The 22322-nt window shown below is 46.7% G+C and overlaps 2 protein-coding genes across 14 annotated transcripts in view; both read right to left on the reverse strand.

Annotated features, from left to right (window-relative positions):
* The window catches only part of LOC137627778 (kinesin-2b-like), a 439846-nt gene that overhangs the window by 186118 nt on the left and 231406 nt on the right, over positions 1-22322 (reverse strand). The gene's annotated exons all lie outside the window — the stretch shown is intronic.
* The window catches only part of LOC137627777 (tetratricopeptide repeat protein 19, mitochondrial-like), a 134742-nt gene that overhangs the window by 43817 nt on the left and 68603 nt on the right, over positions 1-22322 (reverse strand). For both annotated transcript variants that reach the window (XM_068359086.1, XM_068359087.1), the window contains 2 exons: positions 16579-16668; positions 433-723 (listed from right to left, as the gene is read on the reverse strand). In XM_068359086.1, coding sequence (XP_068215187.1) covers positions 433-723; positions 16579-16668 — 381 coding nt within the window. The remainder of the gene's footprint in view (positions 1-432; positions 724-16578; positions 16669-22322) is intronic.

The following is a 22322-nucleotide window of genomic DNA, read 5'->3' on the forward strand; positions in this document are numbered from 1 at the left end:
AGTACAATACACTAATCAATTATATTGTAATGATTATGCAAAGCAGATATCAAGAATATACTTTCATATCTTAAATAAAAAATCAACAAAGCAACACATACTATTCAAGTTCTTATATCTTTAGGCACTGTAGAGTCATCAAGTATAGGCAGTACTTCTCTTAAGCTAATAAACATTGACGAAGCATCTGGCTTTAAACCATTTTCTTGACACAAATCATGAACATTTTTTGAAACTAAAATGCTTTGCCAACCACACTCCCTAGCACCTAGGTAGTCGCAATGAATATCATCACCTATATGAAGGGCTTCTGATGGTTTTATCTTATTCCCTGCTAGCTCCAATGCCTTGTTAAATATCTTAGGGTCAGGTTTTGCACAATTCAAACTATATGAGGTGAGAACAAAATCAAAATAATGTTTAATTCCTAACTGAATCAAGATGCTATCAAGACGTTCATCAAAGTTGGATACTGCACCAATTTTCAAAGATTTGCTCTGCAGCCGGGTCAAAAGAGGAATGCTTCCATCTATCAACTCATAAGCACCCCCATGAGAAAAATGTTTATTCAAGTGATAGCCCACTTTTTTTAATGTATCGTCATCTGCTGGGCAGTCGGCTTTCCGGAATGTATCTGCAACAACGTTTAACCACCAATTCTGCCACCCTATAGAAGAAGCTCCATAGAATGGGACTTCTTTCTCATGTTTCTTGAAACTTATCCTGAAATTGAAAAAAAATTTCATTAATTATGCAATAACATAAAAATTATCAAAACTAAGTACTGTACTGTACATACCTTCTACAACTTGAAAATATAACAAACCAAATTAATAGCATAAAGTTTAGTTGGTTTTACAATACTTCTGACTAACTGACTAATTATGGGGCTTAAACTTTTTAACAAAATTGGGCTTTCAATCTGTTGGGGAGTCTATCTATTCACAAATGAAAAGGTTATTGCAATTACAGATTTGATGGCAGAAGGAAGAAGGCATAGGAAAAGTTTCTTTTTTTTCTTTATCTCTGAAGCCTTATTTTCTCCAACATATTCATGACAAATCTAAATACAGTATTTAATCCTTTAAAATTCTCCCCTTTAAAAACAACCTCAGTATTAAAACCAACAATTAGGCTTCCCTAAAAGAAGCATCCATTATAAAATCTAGTTACTGTATTATGTAATGTAATTTCTAGTTATATGGACAACTGAATCTTAATACAGTGGAACATCTGAGATCAAAGTGAATGCATTCCAGAAGGTTGTTCAAATACCAATTTATTCAACCACTGATGCAATTTTCCACAAGAGTGAATCTAACTTGGAAAAATCCATTCCACACAAAAAAATTCTCAGTATATAAAGAATTTTTATAGAAAGTTTACAATAACTATCCTGTATGTATAAATTCATACAGATTAAAAAAAATTGTACTGTACTACATGTAATGAATGAAAATCCAAATCTTTAGAAAAAAAATAGCAAATTTTAAAAGTAATTTGTATTTTCTTCTAGCTATACAAACCTGAGTCCTTTAAAACAGGAATTTCTTTAGTGGAGCTGGAATGGTCATTGAATTAGTTAGCGAGGTAGTTGACGACATATGGTAAGCGCATGCAAGTAGCCCCACCCACTTCCCTACTCAAAGACTTCACTTCTGACCTCTTGACCTTCGGCTCAGGATAAAGAGGGGTGGTTGAGGCGAGAAATCTAACTTCAATAGACTCGGGTTTGTATAGCTTGGAAAAATACAAATCACTTTAAAAAAAAATTAACTTATTCCTATTTGTACAATATACAAATCATTTGTCCTTTAAAATTGGGAGACTGACTCACTGTTGGTTAGGAAGTCTCCCTAGATCCAAAATGCTGGGTTCTTCTTCCCTTGTCCTGTACGGCATCAAGGAAAATGAATCTAGCAACTGACTATCAACCCATCATAAGGATAAGTAGGCTGATAGGGCAAGGACAGTATTTTGCTATATATCTGGTACTAGGCCAGTGAAAAAATATTTCTCCCTTAAAGATGCAGTCTGGAATGAAATATCTGGCGTATGATGACCAATGGGTTTGATATTCAGTCCACCATTCTCCCACTCATTAAAGGAGTTTGGGGGGAGAACTACTTCTTACAGATCTAGTCTAATAAGAATAAAAAATATAGTTTACCAGCATCGTTGTCAGATCCAGTGGGTAACGGTATGGCTACTTCATCCCCAAGGGAAACGAAAAAAAGAAAAACAGAAAAACCAGCCATCCTACCCTTCATTCAAAACTTATATTGAACGTGTTACCTTGGACAAAAAGCTTGCAGTCCTGTGTAGTAGCTGGACTGGCTACACAGCTACTTGAGCAACTACCAAAGGGCCAAGAACAAATGTTTAATAACCTGTGTGTATACTCTTTTAAGCAGAAGGTGGTAAAAGTTGTTTGGCAACTCCAAACTCTTACCTTCATCAACTGCAAGCTTAATTTGGAAGGCCAAAGTGAGGCCAATACCGTTAATTTCACGAGTTCTCACCTAAGGTTGTACCTTGACCCCCTCACTCTTCAAGGCATATACTTGTTTGATCATCTCACAAAGCCAAAAAGAAAGTTTTCTTCAACACCTTTTACTTGGTTCTGCAAGTGCTAAGGAAGTGTCTTTGACACTTGGGTCTGAGATATCAACTCCTCTTCAGACAGTACTGTAGAGCACTCACAGAACACAAAAACATCTCCGTTCAACTACCACCCAATGTTTCATCTCACAAGGTGATGGATAAGTCCTTAAACCTGGGTTTGGGCCCAATGAGTGCTGGGTTTGGCCACAAATAAAAGCACAAAATTAAGTGACTCACTTCCAACCTTCCACATGGGTTATCATATGGGTGGCAAAAATAGAGTTTTATGAGTCAAATCTCTGTCTGATGACCTTCTCAAAAGCTGAAACAGAGTATGTGTAATAAAACCAAGGGCATGGGTCACATCTCACTCTGTAGTAAATAAGACTGCCCAAAGCTCCTCAGAAGCATAGACAATCCCTATGATGAGGAGAGGTCTATGTCTTTTAGTTGTAAATTGTGCTTGAGGAATGTGACTCATGATCTATGGTTGGAATTCTGGAAATATAGATAATTGCATTTTTTACTAAGGGGATATCTATATTTCATGTTTCAAATAATTTTTAATGAAAACAATTTGTTTTATTGCTAAAAGTACATACATACATACATACATACATACATATATCAAGGCACCTCCCTCAATTTTGGGGGGTAGCCGACATCAACAAATGAAACAAAAACAAAAAGGGAACCTCTACTCTCTACGTTCCTCCCAGCCTGACAAGGGACTCAACCGAGTTCAGCTGGTACTGCTAGGGTGCCACAGCCCACCCTCCCCCGTTATCCACCACAGATGAAGCTTCATAATGCTGAATCCCCTACTGCTGCTACCTCCGCGGTCATCTAAGGCACCGGAGGAAGCAGCAGGGCCTACCGGAACTGCATCACAATCGCTCGCCATTCACTCCTATTTCTAGCACGCTCTCTTGCCTCTCTCACATCTATCTTCCCATCACCCAGAGCTTTCTTCACTCCATCTATCCACCCAAACCTTGGCCTTCCTCTTGTACTTTTCCCATCAAGTCTTGCATTCATCACCTTCTTTAGCAGACAACCATTTTCCATTCTCTCAACATGGCCAAACCACCTCAACACATTCATATCCACTCTAGCTGCTAACTCATTTCTTACAACCGTTCTCACCCTCACCACTTCGTTCCTAACCCTATCTACTCTAGATACACCAGCCATACTCCTTAGACACTTCATCTATTTACTTTTTCTTTAACAAATTTAAGGAAAACTATTGATTTTAGTATCCCATATACAGTAACACCATAATTTTCTAAGATTCTCAGGGACTAGATTATCAGTTTTCTTATATTCAATATGACAGTCGTAAATAAACGCTTGCTTACTTATGTCCCTCTATTTCTTTAACCGTGAAATATCAACCATTTTAACTTAATTTTCACATAAAATAAAGTCCTCAAACACACTTAATAAATTTTTCATTATTTTGTTAAAATATCTGTTTTTCACAACAAAATTTCCATTTATCACACTTTTTTACTATTTCAAAGCATTGCAAAGATATTCTGCTTGCATCATGAAAAGGTCAATCATTCTGTGACATAATACAGCAAATCAGAAGTTCATATCTGTTATAGTTTGGACATCCCGAAGTATGCAAAAATAAACTTCCAGATAGCACCACTTTTCTCCCTGGGCAAAAACATTGTACCTCATAGCATTAGCGGACTCTCCAAAGTATGAGAGAGCTAATTCCCTATCTCCTCCCCAAAATTTAGTCATGTCAAGAGATAAATAGGTGTATGATGACTGACTATATAAAATTCTTGGGCGGAATGGCCTCTTAGTGTGTTTGCTCACTGGTGCCATTTATCACGTAAGAGAGAGGGAGGAGATGAGAGAGATAAGAGAACTTTTTTTTGAAGGTCGGGAAAGCGAAAGCTTCTAAGGTTAAAGCCTCATGACTACCAAGTAAGTACTTGAATATGACAAATTCGAAGATAATTTGTATTTTTCCTAACCATACAAACCTTAGCTATTTACAAAGGGTATTACTTTTAGCGCAGCTGAAATGACGAGCCAATAGTTTTTAACGAGGGTTAATTACCCCCGCGCTAGTTAGCGGGGGGTGGGGAAGGGTAGCTTGCTACCCCTCCCCCCTCCACACACCGGTGACTTGCTTCACTTCACTTAGAGGTAGGACTTGACTTGGGGGTCAGGGATGGCGGGCACATATGTGTAAATAGCTAAGGTTTGTATGGTTAGGAAAAATACAAATTATCTTCGAATTTGTCATTTGTTCCGTAACCGAAATACAAACCACGCTATTTACAAAGGGTGACTTACCCCTTAGGAAGGGTGGAAAGTCCCCAGCCTTACTGACTTCGGCTTGCCCGGGGGCTCGATCCCTCAGTGAGCAGCACTAGAGAGAGGGAGCCCCTGTACCTCACAGGTTCCTAGCATCGCTAGGAACGAGTGGCCTACATAAGCAGTGTGAGGAGGAGAGTGTGACTCGTCCTATGAAGTTGACCTTGAGACCTTCAGATAGGAATACTAGGATAGGACGTTCCCCATACCACCTCGTCAGGGTATGGGAGACGCAACAGTATTAAGCTTAATACTAGGAGCACAAAGAAGCATGGGTTACCTGCAGAGGTCGAGGTCAGCTATGCGAGGACCAGGATGCTGCTTCCCCAAGAGAGGGGAGAATGAAGAAAGAAGTAAGGGTCACACATACTCTTTCATTCACACAGACTAAGACCGGGTAACAATGCCCTCAACCTACTGCTACTTGTCCAAAAAGGAGCCAGAGGTTAGACCAGCTGTTGTGCAGCCACCACAGGGCCGATAGAGAACGTATCGAGGCTCCTGTGGGTCACGTCTTGCAGGTAGTGGGCTGTGAAGGTCGTTTGACGCTTCCAGACCCCAGCTTGAAGTACCTGCGTCACAGAGAAGTTTCTCTTGAAGGCCAGGGATGTAGCAATACCCCTGACATCGTGGGCCCGAGGGCGACGTGACGGAGGAGGGTCAGGATTCAGGGCATGGTGGATAACCCTTCGAATCCAAGCTGAGATGGTGTTCCTGGTGACCCTCCTCTTTGTCCTGCCTGTGCTCACAAACAAAGCTCGCACATGAGGACGGACTGCAGCCGTTCTCTTCAAGTAGTACCTCAGACACCTCACTGGGCATAGTAGCAGCTGGTCTGGGTCGTTTGTTACAGAACGGAGACTCGCGATCCTGAAAGAGTCGAACCGAGGATCCGGCACTCCAGGATTCTGAGTCTTGGCCACAAACTCAGGGACGAACCTGAACGTTACCTCCCCCCATCCCCTTGAATGGGCGATGTCGTACGAGAGACCATGAAGTTCACTAACTCGCTTGGCCGAGGCCAAGGCGAGTAGGAAAGCCGTCTTCCAAGACAGGTGGCGATCGGAGGCCTGGCGTAATGGCTCAAAGGGAGGTCTCTTGAGAGACCTGAGGACTCGAACCACGTTCCAAGGAGGGGGTCTCACTTCCGACTGGGGGCAGGTAAGCTCATAGCTACGTATGAGTAAAGAGAGTTCTAGCGACGAAGAAATATCCACGCCCTTCAATCTGAAGGCCAAGCTTAAGGCTGAGCGATAGCCTTTCACCGCCGAGACAGAAAGGCGCATTTCTTCTCGCATATACACGAGGAAGTCCGCTATTGCTGGAATAGTGGCATCGAGTGGAGAGATACCCCTTCCACGACACCAACCACAAAAGCCTCTCCACTTTGCTTGGTAGACTCCCTCAGAAGACCTTCCCAGGTGCCGAGACATTCTCTCCGCAACCTGTTGCGAAAAGCCTCTCTCCGCGAGGAGACGCTGGATAGTCTCCAGGCGTGAAGCCGAAGCGAGGCTACGGCCCTGTGAGGGACACCGGAGTGGGGTTGTCTGAGAAGCTCGTGTCGTGGAGGAAGCTCCCTTAGGAGTTCCGTCAGGAGTTGCAGAAGGTCCGGAAACCATTCCGCGTGATGCCATAGCGGAGCTACTAGAGTCATGGAACAGTTGACCGAAAGTCTGGTCCTGTTGAGCACCCTTCTCATCAGACAGAATGGTGGGAAGGCGTACATGTCGATGTTGTCCCACCGTTGCTGGAAAGCATCTTGCCAGAGTGCCTTGGGGTCCGGGACTGGTGAGCAGTACAGGGGCAGCTTGAAGTTCAAGGCTGTCGCGAACAAGTCCACCGTCGGGGAACCCCACAAAGTCAGGACTTTGTTGGCTATCTGAGGATCCAAAGACCACTCAGTACTCACTATCTGCGAAGCCCTGCTCAGACTGTCGGCGAGCACATTCCTCTTGCCAGGAATGAAGCGAGCTGATAGTGTTATCGAGTAGGTTTCGGTCCACCTCAGAGTCTCAACTGCAAGATGGGATAGCTGTTGCGAAAAAGTGCCTCCCTGCTTGTTGATATAAGCCACTACCGTGGTGTTGTCGCTCATCACCACCACGGAGTGACCCGCCAGGGACCGTTGGAACTGCTGAAGAGCCAGAAAGACGGCCTTCAATTCTAGCAGGTTGATGTGTAGGCACTTTTCTGATTCTGACCAAAGGCCTGAGGCCCTCTGGTTCAGAACGTGCGCCCCCCACCCTTCTTTTGACGCGTCCGAAAACAGAGTCAATTCCGGGGGGAGGACGAGAAGACTCACTCCCTTCCGCAGGTTCTCGTCGGCCAGCCACCACCACAAGTCCGTCTGTTCCAGATACCCCATTGGGATCAGAATGTCCGGGGAATCGGATCCTTGATTCCACCGGGACTTGAGCCGCCATTGAAGGGATCTCATCCTGAGGCGGCTGTTTGGAACCAGACGGGCCAGGGAGGATAGGTGGCCTAAGAGACGCAACCACGATTGGGCGGGGAGTTCTTTTCGCCTGAGGAAAGGCTCCGCCACCCTCCTCAGCCTTGCTATCCGGTCGTCTGATGGAAAGGCTTTGTGGAGATTGGTGTCTATTAGCATGCCTATATAAACCAGTCGTTGGGATGGCTGCAGAGAGGACTTCTCGAGGTTTACCACGATCCCCAGATCCTGGCAAAGATCCAGAAGCCTGTCTCGGTGCCGAAGAAGGGTCGACTCCGAGTCTGCTAGGATCAGCCAATCGTCTAGGTAACGAAGGAGACGAATGCCATTCCTGTGCGCCCAAGATGAAATCAGGGTGAACACTCTGGTGAACACCTGAGGAGCTGTGGAGAGACCGAAACACAGCACCTTGAACTGGTAGATCTTGTTGTCTAGGCAGAATCTCAGGTACTTCCTGGAAAACGGATGGATTGGGATCTGGAAGTACGCGTCCTTTAGATCCAGTGTACACATGAAGTCTTGTGGTCTCACCGCAAGTCTGACCGTGTCTGCTGTCTCCATGCTGAACCGGGTTTGTTTGACAAACCTGTTCAGAGCTGAGAGATCGATGACGGGTCTCCAGCCTCCAGTAGCCTTCTTTACAAGAAAGAGTCGACTGAAGAAGCCTGGGGAGCCGTCCACGACCTCGTGGAGAGCACCCTTCTCGAACATGGTCTCGACTTCGGCCTGAAGGGCCAGCCCCTTTGCCGATCCCATGGCATAGGAGCTCAACGACACTGGATTCGCTGTCAGGGGAGGTTGAGATGACGTGAACGGGACGCGATAACCTTGGCCGATCACTGAGACCGTCCAAGCATCGGCCCCGTGTTGCTGCCACCTGCGGACGCAACGCTGAAGGCATCCCCCCACAGGTGGACACGCAAGGGGACTGCCACCCCTAGGGCTTGCGGCCGCGGCCGCCACCCCTAGGAGTCTTGCCTCCCCTAGAGGACTTACCGCCCCTCTTGACCTTGGCTGGAAAGGGCTGGGGCTTAGACACCACTTTCTTAGCTGCCGGTGCCTGTTTGGGAGCCTTACGAGGCTGTTGCTGCTGTTGTGGCGGGGCTGGAGGCTTATAGGGCCGAGTTTTAAGGGCCCTGTGGAGGAGGGAGTCCGTGCTGGATTTCCTACACCTCTCAGCCGTTCGCTCCAAGTCTTGAGGCTCAAACAGGCTCTCCCCCAGAAGGGAAGCATGTCGGAGCCTACACACATCTACGGCGGGGACCTTCGGATGGAATCTCTCGGACACAGCATCGCGACGCTTCAACACCGAGTTGGCCCACAGGGTGGTAACCTGGTGTGCCAAAAACTCGATGGAGCGGGTGCCCGAGAGCAAGAAGGTCTCTAGGGCCTTCCTATTGGTCTCCTTGGACAAGTCCTCCGATCGCAATAGGATGCCCAGAGATCCTAACCAGAAGTCCAGCCACGAAGTGGCCTGCATGGCACACTTAGCGACCTTCTCGTGGTTAAGGATCTCTGCCGCCGAGAACGACACCTGCCGGGCAGAGAGTTTCTCCAGGGGAACTCCCTTCGCCAGCTCCTCCACAGAGTGATGGAGAGGAAGAGCGAGGTTGTGCTCACCCAGGATCTCGAAATACCTCCTCTGCTGAAGGCGAGGAGGAGGGATAAGCTTGTTCCCGCCATGGAACGACTGGAGGAGGCAAGAAGTGCGAGTTGAGCGTTGGCCCTAGCTCTGGCACTCTTCAGCCCCCGAGACCAGGGCAGAGCTGCACTGGTCTTAGGGGCCTTCCGAACGTCAAACACTTCATCCAGAATCGTGTCTTTGCCTTCACGGGGGGCGATGACTGGATCCGTAAGTCTGTTAAGTGTCCTTATCAGGCTTAGGACCTGCCAGAAGGATGTTCGGACTCTTGCTGTTCTCCTCCCTGCGGGCTGGCAGCTAAGTCTCCTGCCCCAGGAATCTCTTCCTGGGGTGATACGTGGACATTCCCCTGGGTAGTCGTGGGTTCCTGACGAATCCTTGCAGAGGATTTAGGGACGGTCTTGGAATCCTTGGGTTCCCTCCTGGGAGGGATACAGAATCCCAGCAACGAGGTTCGAGGGACCCCTTCCTCACGAGACGATTCTCCTGCCTGAAGCGAAGTCTGCCCCCCCTGGTGCCGAGGGGAAGACTACCGCCCCACTGGACTCACCTGAGGACGGAAAGGCCTCGTCCACGGGAGAAAGAGAGAGTACTCGTGCAGGAGAAGGGACCTTCGAGACCGACCTCTTGGGAACCAACTTCGCCCTAGGGGAAGTCACCACGAAGTCCACTTCTCTCTTTCTCTTCAGCGTAGGAGAGACAGCCGCTGGCTTGTTACCCTGGCCGGCGAGTGCTGGTTTCATAACCCTCACTAACGCCCGTGCCAGCGGACCAAACCAAGTCTGCTGCTCCAAGGACACAGAGTCCGAAATCCTCGCTAAAGAGAAAGGGATCGGGCGATCCTTTGGAGTGGACACGACGGTACCTGCCTGAAAAGAAGGTGGGGAAGAATGCTGTACTGACCTGTCTTCGTCCTGCACTACCAACCTGTGCTTGGATGGAGGTGATCCCGAGTGCCATCTAGGAGCACGCGTCCCTGCTGCTACCACCGGCTGTGGAATTCGCCGCGAACGATGGTCGTGCGAGGGCGAATGGTCGCGCGAAGGCGAATGGTCGCTCGGGAGCGCGGGCGAGCGATCGCGCGGGCGCGCAGGTGGATGATCGCGCGGGCGCACAGGCGAGCGGTCGCGCGGGCGCGCAGGCGAGTGGTCGCACGGGCGCGCAGGCGAGCGATCGCGCGGGCGCGCAGGCGAGTGGGCGCGAGGGTGGGCAGGTAAATGAACACGTGTCCGAGGCGACGAACGCAAGCGTTGGCGCGACGGCGAGGGATCGTGCTGCCGCGTAGGTGAGGAAGATCGCTGGCGATGTAGATCCACAGGCGATCGATGACGAGCTGGTGAGTGCAGTCGCTCAAGTTGGCGATGGCGCGATGTGGTATGTCGACGCACTGGTGTGCGATGGTGAGCAGCATGCGCAGGTGAATGACCGCGTAATGGTAGCGATGGCGAGCAGCATGCGCAGGTGAATGATCGCGTGATAGGGTGCGATGGTGATCAGCATCCGCAGGAGGGCGATCGTTCAGGATTGTGCGATGAGGAGCAGCATGCGTAAGCGGGCGATCGTTCAGGGTCATGCGATGGCGAGCAGCATGAGCAGGTGAATGATCGCGTGATGGGGTGCGATGGTGATCAGCATCCGCAGGAGGGCGATCGTTCAGGGTTGTGCAATGAGGAGCAGCATGCGTAAGCGGGCGATCGTGCAGGGTCGTGCGATGGCGAGCAGCATGCGCAAGAGGGCGATCGTGCAATGGCGAGCGATGGCGAGCGGCATGTGCAGGCGGGCGATCGCGCGATGGCGAGCTAGAAGCTGGCGAACCATGTTCCTTCAGGAGCGTTGGCGAACGTCGGCGCGCTAGTTGTCGCTGTTGAATAGGCGATACTAAGATCGCCTGTGCGCGCTGGCGAGGAGGTAATCGCTGGCGCGTAGGTGATCGCTGGCGAGCTGGTGATCGCTGGCGAGCTGGTGATCGCTGGCGAGCAGAAGGTCGACGCGTGTCCTGTGAGAGGACAGGTGGTGCAGCGCGTTCACGAGCAGGAACGGGAAGATCGCTGGCGCGTTGGCGAACATGTGTTTCTGACACACGCGCAGCACGATGTTGCGTAGCCACAGGACCAGGCAGATGGTGAGCAGGGAGTTCAGCAGGAACTAAAGGGTGGTCAGAGACCGCAGGGCGATGGTCCTCAAATGAGCGCTGACGCTCGGAAGAGAGCTGACGAGCAGGAGAGCGCTGGCGAGGGGGGCGAACATCAGGAGAGAGCCGACGAGCAAGTGAGCGTCGGCGAGCAGGAGAGTCTTGGCGAGCAGGAGATCGTCGACGAGCAGGAGAGCGCTGGCGAGCAGGAGATCGCTAGCGAACAGGTGAGCGCTGGCGAGCAGGAGAGCGCTGGTGAGCAGGAGAGCGCTGGCGAGCAGGAGAGCGCTTGTGCGCTAGCACTGCTCGCGTAAGGGAAGAATCCCTTAGCCCCGAAGGGACCGTTGCCCGTCGGGTGACGAGTTCTCCAGAAGGCGAAGATCCGGCAGGAGATGGTGAGCGGTCTGCAGAGAGGTTCAAGGAGGGCGGAGCAGTAGATTGAGGCTGACGAGGAGAGTCCCCCCCGGAGGACGAAGACCCAAAAAGGCATCTCTTAGTCCCCCTGTAAGGGGAAGGGAGGCCCTTGTGGCGTAGAGGGCGGTGAGCCTTACGGCGGAGGCGGCCTCGGGGGAGATCGTCGGGACCATCGGTCCTCCGAGGGGGAGTCTCCGTCAAAACACTTCCCTCAGAAGGAAGCTGAGCAGCAGTCGAGACCGAAGGACTCACTTCCCCCTTCGAAGGATGTACGGAAGGAGGAGAAGAGCCTTGAGCACCATCACCAGCAACAGCACCTGCGGCGGAAGGCCCAGCCACGTCGGAGGCCTCTGTCACCACGACGTCGACAACAGACAGAGGGTCTACCTCTGCTACCACCGGCGACTGCTTAACAGCGGCCCCCAACGAGACAAGGTCAATAAGAGGGACCCTGGAGGACAAGCCCTTAAGCCCCAGGGACGACCAAATCTGTAAAAGATCATCACTGGATAAGGCACAATCATTATCAATAACCTCCCCCGGAGGAGGAGGGGGAACCGCCTCGCTATGGGAGGCGACGCCCTCTCCCCCCACCGAAGGTAGGGAAACAGAACAAGGGCCTGCGCTCCCACTCGGACGACTCTCCTTAGGAAGCGGCCGAGGGGGAGCTTCGGAGGAGGTTTGGGCGGCGGAAGAAGAGTCCCGAGAACCTTCCTCCTTCAAAGCTAACCCCGGAGGAGAACGGTCTCTCTTGGACTTCTTCTTACGCCGACGGCCAAACCTCTCCCACTGGGAGGCAGACCACTCCCTCCACTCACGGCACATGTTATCCTGGTCACACCGTCGGCCCCGACGTTGAGGGCAGAGGGTGTGTGGATCCGTATTAACGTCCGACATGAAAGTCCCACAAGGACGGCCGGCAACTCCAGGGCATGTACGCATAGTAAAGAAAAAAAGAGAAAAAAAAAAAAAAAAAAAAAAACTGAAGGTCAACTTCCAACCAACACACACGCTGAAAAGAAAAAGCAGAAAATTAAAGGCGGTCACGAAGGCGATGAGCAGACACGTCTGATCACCGCCGAGCCAAAAGTGAAGTGAAGCAAGTCACCGGTGTGTGGAGGGGGGAGGGGTAGCAAGCTACCCTTCCCCACCCCCCGCTAACTAGCGCGGGGGTAATTAACCCTCGTTAAAAACTATTGGCTCGTCATTTCAGCTGCGCTAAAAGTAATACCCTTTGTAAATAGCGTGGTTTGTATTTCGGTTACGGAACAACATAAATTTCAATATCAAAATTACATTTCTCCAAAGTACTGACAACTGCACTACCTCCATTTTGCACCTGTGAAAATAAATAGTACACTGACACTGATAAGAAATGTTCGTAAAGTGGCTTTTAGAAGATATAACAAACAATTTAGCAGTTACAAAAAACCCTTCGGTACGGAGTAGACAGTAGTTTCCAAGCAGTTAGACAAAGGAAGAGGGTTTTAGTGTAGATGGTGGCTGTGCAGCTATTTCAGATCCTTCCTAAAAGGCAAAGCATGAGGAAAATCCAGAGTAAAGGTTTGTCAACCATATCTTCAGTAGCCAACAATGGACTAAGAACCATCTTTGAATTGTTTAATTTTCTGGACTTTTCAGCAACTCTCTGAGTGAGGAGAAAGGAGGAAATGAATAGAGATTAATGTCTGGAGGATTTCACCCATTGTTAAGGGAAGAGGACCTAGGATAATGATGCAAAGCATTTTTAGTTGGTAATTGAGAGCTGCTGCAAGCATATTGATATATGGCCTTCCTAAATTTTCCAAACCTTCTAACAAACTTATGGGTGAAAATATAATTTCATGGATATAAGTGGATTCTTTCTTCTTCAGTCTGTTATTACATTCTATCTTCCCAGGATAAAATGAGAAATTATGATTATTCCTCTATTTTCCACTCAGCATAGCAAGAAGGGTTTATGGTATTATACACAAAGACACTATCTCTCTGGCACTAATACCACGCACTAATTTGGGACTTTGGTGACTACTTATAATTCTAGGAACTTCATGTGTAATGATGACCACTGTGGAAAATTGTGATTACCTACGGTGATTCCCCAACCTTCTGTGGACGAGTTGCAGAACACTGACATGTTTGGGACTACATTATTAAGATTGAACAGATGCCTTGTAGAAGTTGTTCAGTACTTTTAAACAATTAGATTTTGTGGAAAAAGCCATCTAAATTTTTCAAAAATAAATTTATTTTTGCTAATACTAACCTATCAATACACTGAAAGAACTAACATCCCACTAAAGCACTGTAAAAGAGGTATTGACAAAAGTATTACAAGAAGTACTGATGCATTCCTGGACAAGGGGAGTCATCTAATTGGTCTGATGAATAGGACCTTATAAACTAATATGCTGGCATTAATCTACTTTTTCTTTCTATATTTCAATGTCACATATCCTGAAATAAATAAAAATTTATTCTTACAGTAAGAATGAAAGTATAATTTATCTGAGATACTCAGGAGAAAACACTTCATAAGCAATATTAGCTACAGATGTCCTTACCCTATTTAATACGACAAATTTTCAAAGTAATTTGCATTTCCACTAACTATACAAACCTGAGTCCTTCGACAAATTTTCAAAGTAATTTGCATTTCCACTGACTATACAAACCCGAGTCCTTCGACAAATTTTCAAAGTAATTTGCATTTCCACTGACTATACAAACCCGAGTCCTTCGACAAATTTTCAAAGTAATTTGCATTTCCACTGACTATACAAACCCGAGTCCTTCGACAAATTTTCAAAGTAATTTGCATTTCCACTGACTATACAAACCCGAGTCCTTCGACAAATTTTCAAAGTAATTTGCATTTCCACTAACTATACAAACCTGAGTCCTTTAATAAGAGTAAGGCTTCAGCAAAGCTGGAATGGCCATTAAAATCTAAGCAAGGTAGTTGTTACTACTGTACTGGCTGTCAGTCAGCAAGAGTAGCATTTTTAACCTTTAAATCTGGGACTTGTGGGGCATTTGAGGTGGAATTCTCTTATTTGTTCCAACAAGAATTCATACCACCACAATTTAATAAGAGACTCATGCTTGAAATGGAGGAAGTCTCTATGAACCAAATTATTGGCTGGTTAAACTTTCCTGAGAATTGTCAGAGCACCTAGTCTTACACAATAGCAAAGGTGATGAATTCTGCGAGCATAAGGATGTCACAGGTTAGGCATGTATCAAGAATAAACGTTACTCGGTCACAGGAGAACCTATAGTATATCCTTGTATGGGATATGTTATATAATGTATTCATAGCAATTATGCGAAAGGGGTTTGAACACCTTCTATTCATCCTACCCTTGTCTAGGATTATAGGGGCAATACTTTTTAACTGATCCTGCTGTAATTAAAGGTTGCTCAGTTATGAAGCTCACTGCTGCCCCATGATATATCGTAGGCCTGCATGATCAGTTATGATACATCATCGACAATCGTCCATCAGCAGCAGTGATCAGCCCTCGAAGGACCCATTAGTCATCTGTATGGGTGATTAGCCCCTAAAGGGACCCATTAGCCATAAGTACGGGTGGTCAACCCCGTAAGGCCAATTCCTTTGACCAGTGCAAATGCGGAGGCATCTATACTGTACCCACAGACCGGTGCCCTAATGTACATGGGATCGGGCACTCTCTTTCAAAAGAGAGGAGAGATTACTAAAGTCCTACTAGACTTCTTGTGACTGGCCATCCTGATTTCTTTGACTTCTCTTTCTTCTGAGAAGAATCATCACTCACTACAGGAGGAGGAGGAGGAGGAGGAGGAGGAGGATAGCTTTACACAACTGCATATCCTTACCTTCGATAGCCCAGGAGTTGGTGTTCGTTCCAATAAAGATCAATCACATGGTACCGATGTAAACAGCGGTCGCTGATGCACAGGTCTAACCTTGCTCATGGACCCCAAAAGTACCGATTGATGAGAAAAACTCTTCAGCAGCTTGAAAGTAAACAGCAATAACTCTTACACCAAGTTCATGAGGTTGGCATGTGAACTCATTCGGCTACCGGATACCCATACCGGCCTATCATATGGTGCTGGATATCAGTCAAAACTAGGACCTTTGACCTCCAACTGATGAAACAGCAGTGGCTGTTGCACAGTCTCACAATCACTGACCAACCCAGAAGGTACCAGTTGATGTGCAAGGTCTATATCAGCATGAGAAGGTTCACAGAGTAATGGTCTGAGGGACTGATAATGACTGCTCTCCCTCTAAGGAGGAAGCTCTTGCTGTCACATAATTCACTACTGTACACTGTGGGTTTTGTCAGATGGGAGCCACTACATATACTAACTGACTCTGCAGCAAACAAAGGATCACCATCCAGGAAAAACTGTTGTCACCAGGGTAATTGCATCCAGTTATGGACAATACTCAGGCTGAATTAGTTAACACCTTCCTGAGGCAGTGAAACTACCACAAAGTGAGACAAGTTACACTTAAGAGTTAATTTTTTTCTGATAGGAAGAGTAAGAACAAACATTCCTAAGGGAGAGGGCTACTCACAGTCACCCTCCACGAAGGTACACAACACATGGGTTTTCCAAGGTTTGTATCCTTATAGGAACATAATTCATTTCAACACATCCAGTACAGTACTTATCTTTCAGATCACTTCTGCTTACAAGCAGTAGTGCTTGCGAAAAACAAAGCAAAGAACAACATTTATCACAAATGAATGTAAGAAATGATACAACAGTTGAGAAGCAGTGCAATTGTAGGACAGTTCCCATTGTGGGCAAAGACAAAATGGCTATTGCTATTCTGTGACCTGCAGGTGGATAAGGATTCCCCCTTACACCACCTACCATTACCAACTACATTGCTAATAACTCAATGGCCGTTCCAGCATTGAACGTAAGGTTTGTATAAGCGTAGGAACAAAGTTTTATTCTTTTTCATCATAAGATACCAGAGTCCCTTACCGGAAAGCTTCACTCAGCTTCTTTGGGTTAGCATTCAATCCATACAGTTGACCTATTGCTGCATACTGTTCCCCAGGAGGTCTGGAAAATCTGAAAATAAAACTTTCATGAAAAAATTATAAACTAGTCTTACATACTTTTGTGTTGCAATTGAAAATATATGAATATAAATTTAATCAACTTAACAACATAATGCTATGATGCACTCTAAATTTGCATAATATAACTTTGAAGGAAGTTCCACGTCAACTTCTAAAAACATTTCAATGTTTACAAAATGCTATTTTTGACAAAAAACTAACTAAACATTTGTCTAAGTCAGAAAAAAATAAAAATTAAACCTAATCAATTTAATATTACAATACAAAAAATATGAAGAAATTTTTTAGAGGCCTTTTGCAAAAACAAACATTGCAACTCTTTAATAGTAATTTGCATTTTTCCTAACTATACAACCCTGAGAACCTTTATGACTTCAGCAAAGGCGGAAGAGCCGTTTAAACTTTAATGAGGTAGAAATTGTTGTCAGGTGACGGGTAGGATCCACCAACTCAACAGGTAGAGCAACCCTTTCTTTTACCTTTATCCTAGGACTTACAGGGTGGTTGAGCCAGGCAGCGTAACTTGAAGGACTCAGGTTTATATAGTTAAGAAAAATACAAATTACTATAAAAAGTTTGTCATTTGATCCAACGCAAATATAAACCATCAACCTACAATAGGAGACTCATCCTTAGGAGGACAGAAGTCCCTGTGACCAAGACTGGCTGGTTTACTAACCCAGTAAATATTAATGCACTTTAGACTTGTGGAAGAGCAAAAGTGATGACTCATGTCATCCTCCTAGCAAACTAAGCATGAATATGTCACAGGTGTTAACCTATGTCCCTACCAGGAGATTGGTAGAGGGTAATGAAAGAACCTACACAGTAATCCCTTGGCTATCACAAGTGTTCCGTACCAAGCAGCCTGGCCCCTACCCTGTGATAGCTGAAAAACCACAAGTGGATACAGAAATCTACTGCATACTTTTCATATTCTTTTAGTATCTTTATAAATTTAAGCTTTTATAAGCCCCAAAATAACTATTTTTAACAAAAATAATTAAAATTGGAAAAATATAAAATTTTTATACTTAGAAACCAGAGAAGTCAATAATGTAGGTTTTCATATTTCTTTATAAATTTACTTTTTTTCAAGTCCAAGAATAACTATTTTTAACAAAAATAACGACTTATAACAAAAATAACTAGGGTATGAAAAATGATATTTTAATTATAAAATAGATTTTTGAATATACTTACCCGGTGAATATATAATAGCTGCAACTCTGTTGCTCGACAGACACATACATAAAAAACTCGCGAGCGATCGCTATGCAGGTTGCGGGTGTGCCCACCAGCGCCAACTGTCGGCCAGATACCACTCTCGATGTAAACAAAACCTTCAATTTCTTCTCATCCCACTGCGTCTCTATTGGGGAGGAAGGGAGGGTCGTTAAATTTATATATTCACCGGGTAAGTATATTCAAAAATTTATTTTATAATTAAAATATCATTTTTAAATATTTAACTTAGCCGGTGAATATATAATAGCTGATTCACACCCAAGGAGGTGGGTAAAGACCAGAGTTAAATATGTTTACATCGTATAAGCTAAGAGTTTTTTCATTTTGACAGTTATCAATATAACAAAACCAAAATAAATAGGTACCTGGTAAGGAAGTCGACTTAGACGATTACTCTGCCTTGTAAGTACGTCTTCCTTACGGAGCCCAGCGATCCTCTTAGGATGCTGACAGACTCACAGGAGCTGAAGTATCAAGGGCTGCAACCCATACAACAGGACCTCATCAAACCCCTAATCTGGGCGCTCTCAAGAAATGACTTTGACCACCCGCCAAATCAACCAGGATGCGAAAGGCTTCTTAGCCTTCCGGACAACCCATAAAAACAACATTAAAAAAAACATTTCAAGAGACAGATTAAAAGGATATGGAATTAGGGAATTGTAGTGGTTGAGCCCTCACCCACTACTGCACTCGCTGCTACGAATGGTCCCAGTGTGTAGCAGTTCTCGTAAAGAGTCTGGACATCTTTCAAGTAAAATGACGCGAACACTGACTTGCTTCTCCAATAGGTTGCGTCCATGATACTTTGCAGAGATCTATTTTGCTTAAAGGCCACGGAAGTTGCTACAGCTCTAACCTCGTGCGTCTTAACCTTAAGCAAAGATCGGTCTTCCTCACTCAAGTGTGAATGAGCTTCTCGTATTAACAATCTGATAAAATATGACAAAGCATTCTTTGACATAGGCAAGGATGGTTTCTTAACCGAACACCATAACGCTTCAGATTGGCCTCGTAAAGGTTTAGTACGAGTTAAGTAGAACTTAAGAGCTCTAACAGGGCATAATACTCTTTCTAGTTCATTGCCTACGATCTCCGATAAGCCAGGAATATCGAAAGATTTAGGCCAAGGACGAGAAGGTAGCTCATTTTTGGCTAGGAAACCAAGATGCAGAGAACAAGTAGCTTTTTCTGACGAAAACCCGATGTTCTTGCTGAAGGCATGAAGCTCACTGACTCTTAGCCGAGGCTAAGCATACCAGGAAAAGAGTCTTAAGAGTGAGATCTTTCAGGGAGGCTGAATGTAAAGGCTCAAACCTGTCTGACATGAGGAATCTTAGGACCACGTCTAAATTCCACCCAGGTGTAGCCAAACGACGTTCCTTAGAGGTCTCAAAAGACTTAAGGAGGTCTTGCAGATCTTTATTGTTGGAAAGATCTAAGCCTCTATGCCAGAAGACCGAGGCCAACATGCTTCTGTAGCCCTTGATCGTAGGAGCTGAAAGGGATCGTACTTTTCTCAGGTATAAGAGAAAATCAGCTATTTGGGCTACAGAGGTACTGGACGAGGATACGGAAACTGACTTGCACCAGTCTCGGAAGACTTCCCACTTCGATTGGTAAACTCTAATGGTAGACGCTCTCCTCGCTCTAGCAATCGCACTGGCTGCCTCCTTCGAAAAGCCTCTAGCTCTCGAGAGTCTTTCGATAGTCTGAAGGCAGTCAGACGAAGAGCGTGGAGGCTTTGGTGTACCTTCTTTACGTGTGGCTGACGTAGAAGGTCTACTCTTAGAGGAAGACTTCTGGGAACGTCTACCAGGCATCGAAGTACCTCGGTGAACCATTCTCTCGCGGGCCAGAGGGGAGCAACTAACGTCAACCTTGTCCCTTCGTGAGAGGCGAATTTCTGCAGTACCTTGTTGACAATCTTGAATGGTGGGAATGCGTAAAGATCTAGATGTGACCAATCTAGGAGGAAGGCATCTATATGTATTGCTGCTGGGTCTGGGACTGGAGAGCAATAGATTGGAAGCCTGCCTCTTGGTCAGCGAGGTTGCAAAGAGATCTATGGTGGGTTGACCCCAAGCCGCCCAAAGTCTCTTGCACACATCCTTGTGGAGGGTCCATTCGGTTGGAATTACTTGACCTTTCCGACTGAGACAATCCGCTAGGACGTTCAAGTCGCCCTGGATGAACCTCGTTACTAGGGAGATGCCTCGATCTTTTGACCAGATGAGCAGGTCCCTTGCGATCTCGTACAGAGTCAATGAGTGGGTACCTCCCTGTTTGGAAATGTACGCCAAGGCCGTGGTGTTGTCCGAGTTGACCTCCACCACCTTGCCTCGAAGGAGATTCTCGAAGCTTATCAAGGCCAGATGAACCGCCAAAAGCTCCTTGCTGTTGATATGCATGCTCCTCTGACTCGAGTTCCACAGACCTGAGCATTCCCGACCGTCCAGCGTCGCGCCCCAGCCCAAGTCCGATGCGTCCGAGAAGAGAACGTGGTTGGGTTTCTGAACTGCCAGGGGAAGACCCTCTCGTAGGCTGATATTGTCCTTCCACCAAGTCAGACAAGTCTTTATCTTTTCGGAAATCGGGATCGAGACCGCCTCTAGCGTCTTGTCCTTTTTCCAGTGAAAAGCCAGATGGAATTGTAGAGGTCGGAGGTGTAGCCTTCCTAGCGAGACAAATTGCTCCAGGGATGACAGCGTTCCTACCAGACTCATCCAAAGCCTGACTGAGCAGCGTTCTTTCTTCAACATCTTCTGGATGACGAGCAGGGCTTGATCTATTCTGGGGGCCGACGGAAAAGCCCGAAAAACTTGACTGTGAATCTCCATCCCTAAATACAGAATAGTTTGGGATGGGACCAGCTGTGACTTTTCCAAGTTGACTAGGAGTCCCAATTCCTTGGTCAGATCTAGAGTCCAATTGAGATCCTTCAGACAGCGATGACTGGAAGAGGCTCTGAGAAGCCAGTCGTCCAAATAAAGGGAGGCTCGGATGTCCGATAAATGGAGGAATTTTGCCACATTCCTCATAAGCCTCGTAACCACGAGAGGAGCTGTGCTTAGGCCAAAGCACAGGGCCCGAAACTGGTACACCACATCGTCGAAGACGAATCTCAGAAAAGGTTGGGAGTCTGAGTGAATGGGGATGTGGAAGTAAGCGTCCCTTAGGTCTAGAGAGACCATCCAGTCTCCCTTTCTGACCGCTGCTAGGACTGACTTTGTGGTCTCCATGGTAAACTTCGTCTTTGTGACAAAGACATTCAGAGCACTGACGTCTAGCACCGGTCTCCAACCTCCTGTCTTCTTTGACACTAGGAAGAGACGGTTGTAAAACCCCGGTGATTGAAGGTCCGAGACTTTGACCACCGCTCCCTTCTCTAGCAAAAGAGACACTTCCAGTTTCAGGGCTTGTCTCTTTTCTTCCTCTCGGTACCTGGGAGAGAGATCGATGGGGGACGTCGCTAGAGGAGGTCTGCGTACAAAAGGGATTTTGTACCCCTCTCTGAGCAACCTCACAGATTGTTGATCTGCGCCTCTCTTCTCCCAGGCTTGCCAGAAGTTCTTGAGTCTGGCACCTACTGCTGTCTGAAGTTGCGGGCAGTCAGACTCTGCCCTTAGAGGACTTGGATCCTTTCCTCTTTCCTCTCTTCCCTTTGGCACGAGCACCTCCCCTGTTGGAGGCTCTGCCACGAAAGGGCGGGATAAACCTGGACGCTGGAGTGTCTATCCTAGGTCTAGCAGACAAGGCAGGCAAAGGGAGAGCTTTGCGAGCCGAGGACGCAACTAAATCGTGGGTGTCCTTCTGCACTAAAGACAAGGCAATTTCCTTAACCAAGACTTCAGGAAACAAGCACTTAGACAAGGGCGCAAAGAGTAGCTCAGATCTTTGGTATGGCGTCACTCCTGCTGACAGAAAAGAGCACAGAGACTCTCGTTTCTTAAGGACTCCGGACGTGAATGAAGCGGCAAGCTCGTTGGACCCATCGCGGACGGCCTTGTCCATGCAGGACATAATGAGTAAGGAAACATCCCTATCGGCAGAAGAGATTTTCCTACTCAGGGCTCCCAAACATCAGTCCAGGAAGTTAAAGACTTCAAACGCCCTAAATATGCCTTTAAGAAGGTGGTCCAGGTCCGAAGGTGACCAACTAATCTTCGAGCGTCTCATGGCAAGGCGGCGGGGAGAGTCTACAAGACTTGAGAAGTCGCCCTGGGCAGAGGCAGGAACTCCCAAGCCGAGAACTTCTCCCGTGGCATACCAGACGCTCGATCTAGACGAGAGTTTAGATGGGGGGAAGGCAAACGCCGTCTTCCCTAAACTCCTCTTGGTCTCTAACCAATCGCCTAACAGCCGTAAAGCTCTCTTGGATGAGCGAGAGAGAAC

This window comes from Palaemon carinicauda, chromosome 35, assembly GCF_036898095.1.
Source record: "Palaemon carinicauda isolate YSFRI2023 chromosome 35, ASM3689809v2, whole genome shotgun sequence".
NCBI classification, from domain to species: domain Eukaryota; kingdom Metazoa; phylum Arthropoda; class Malacostraca; order Decapoda; family Palaemonidae; genus Palaemon; species Palaemon carinicauda.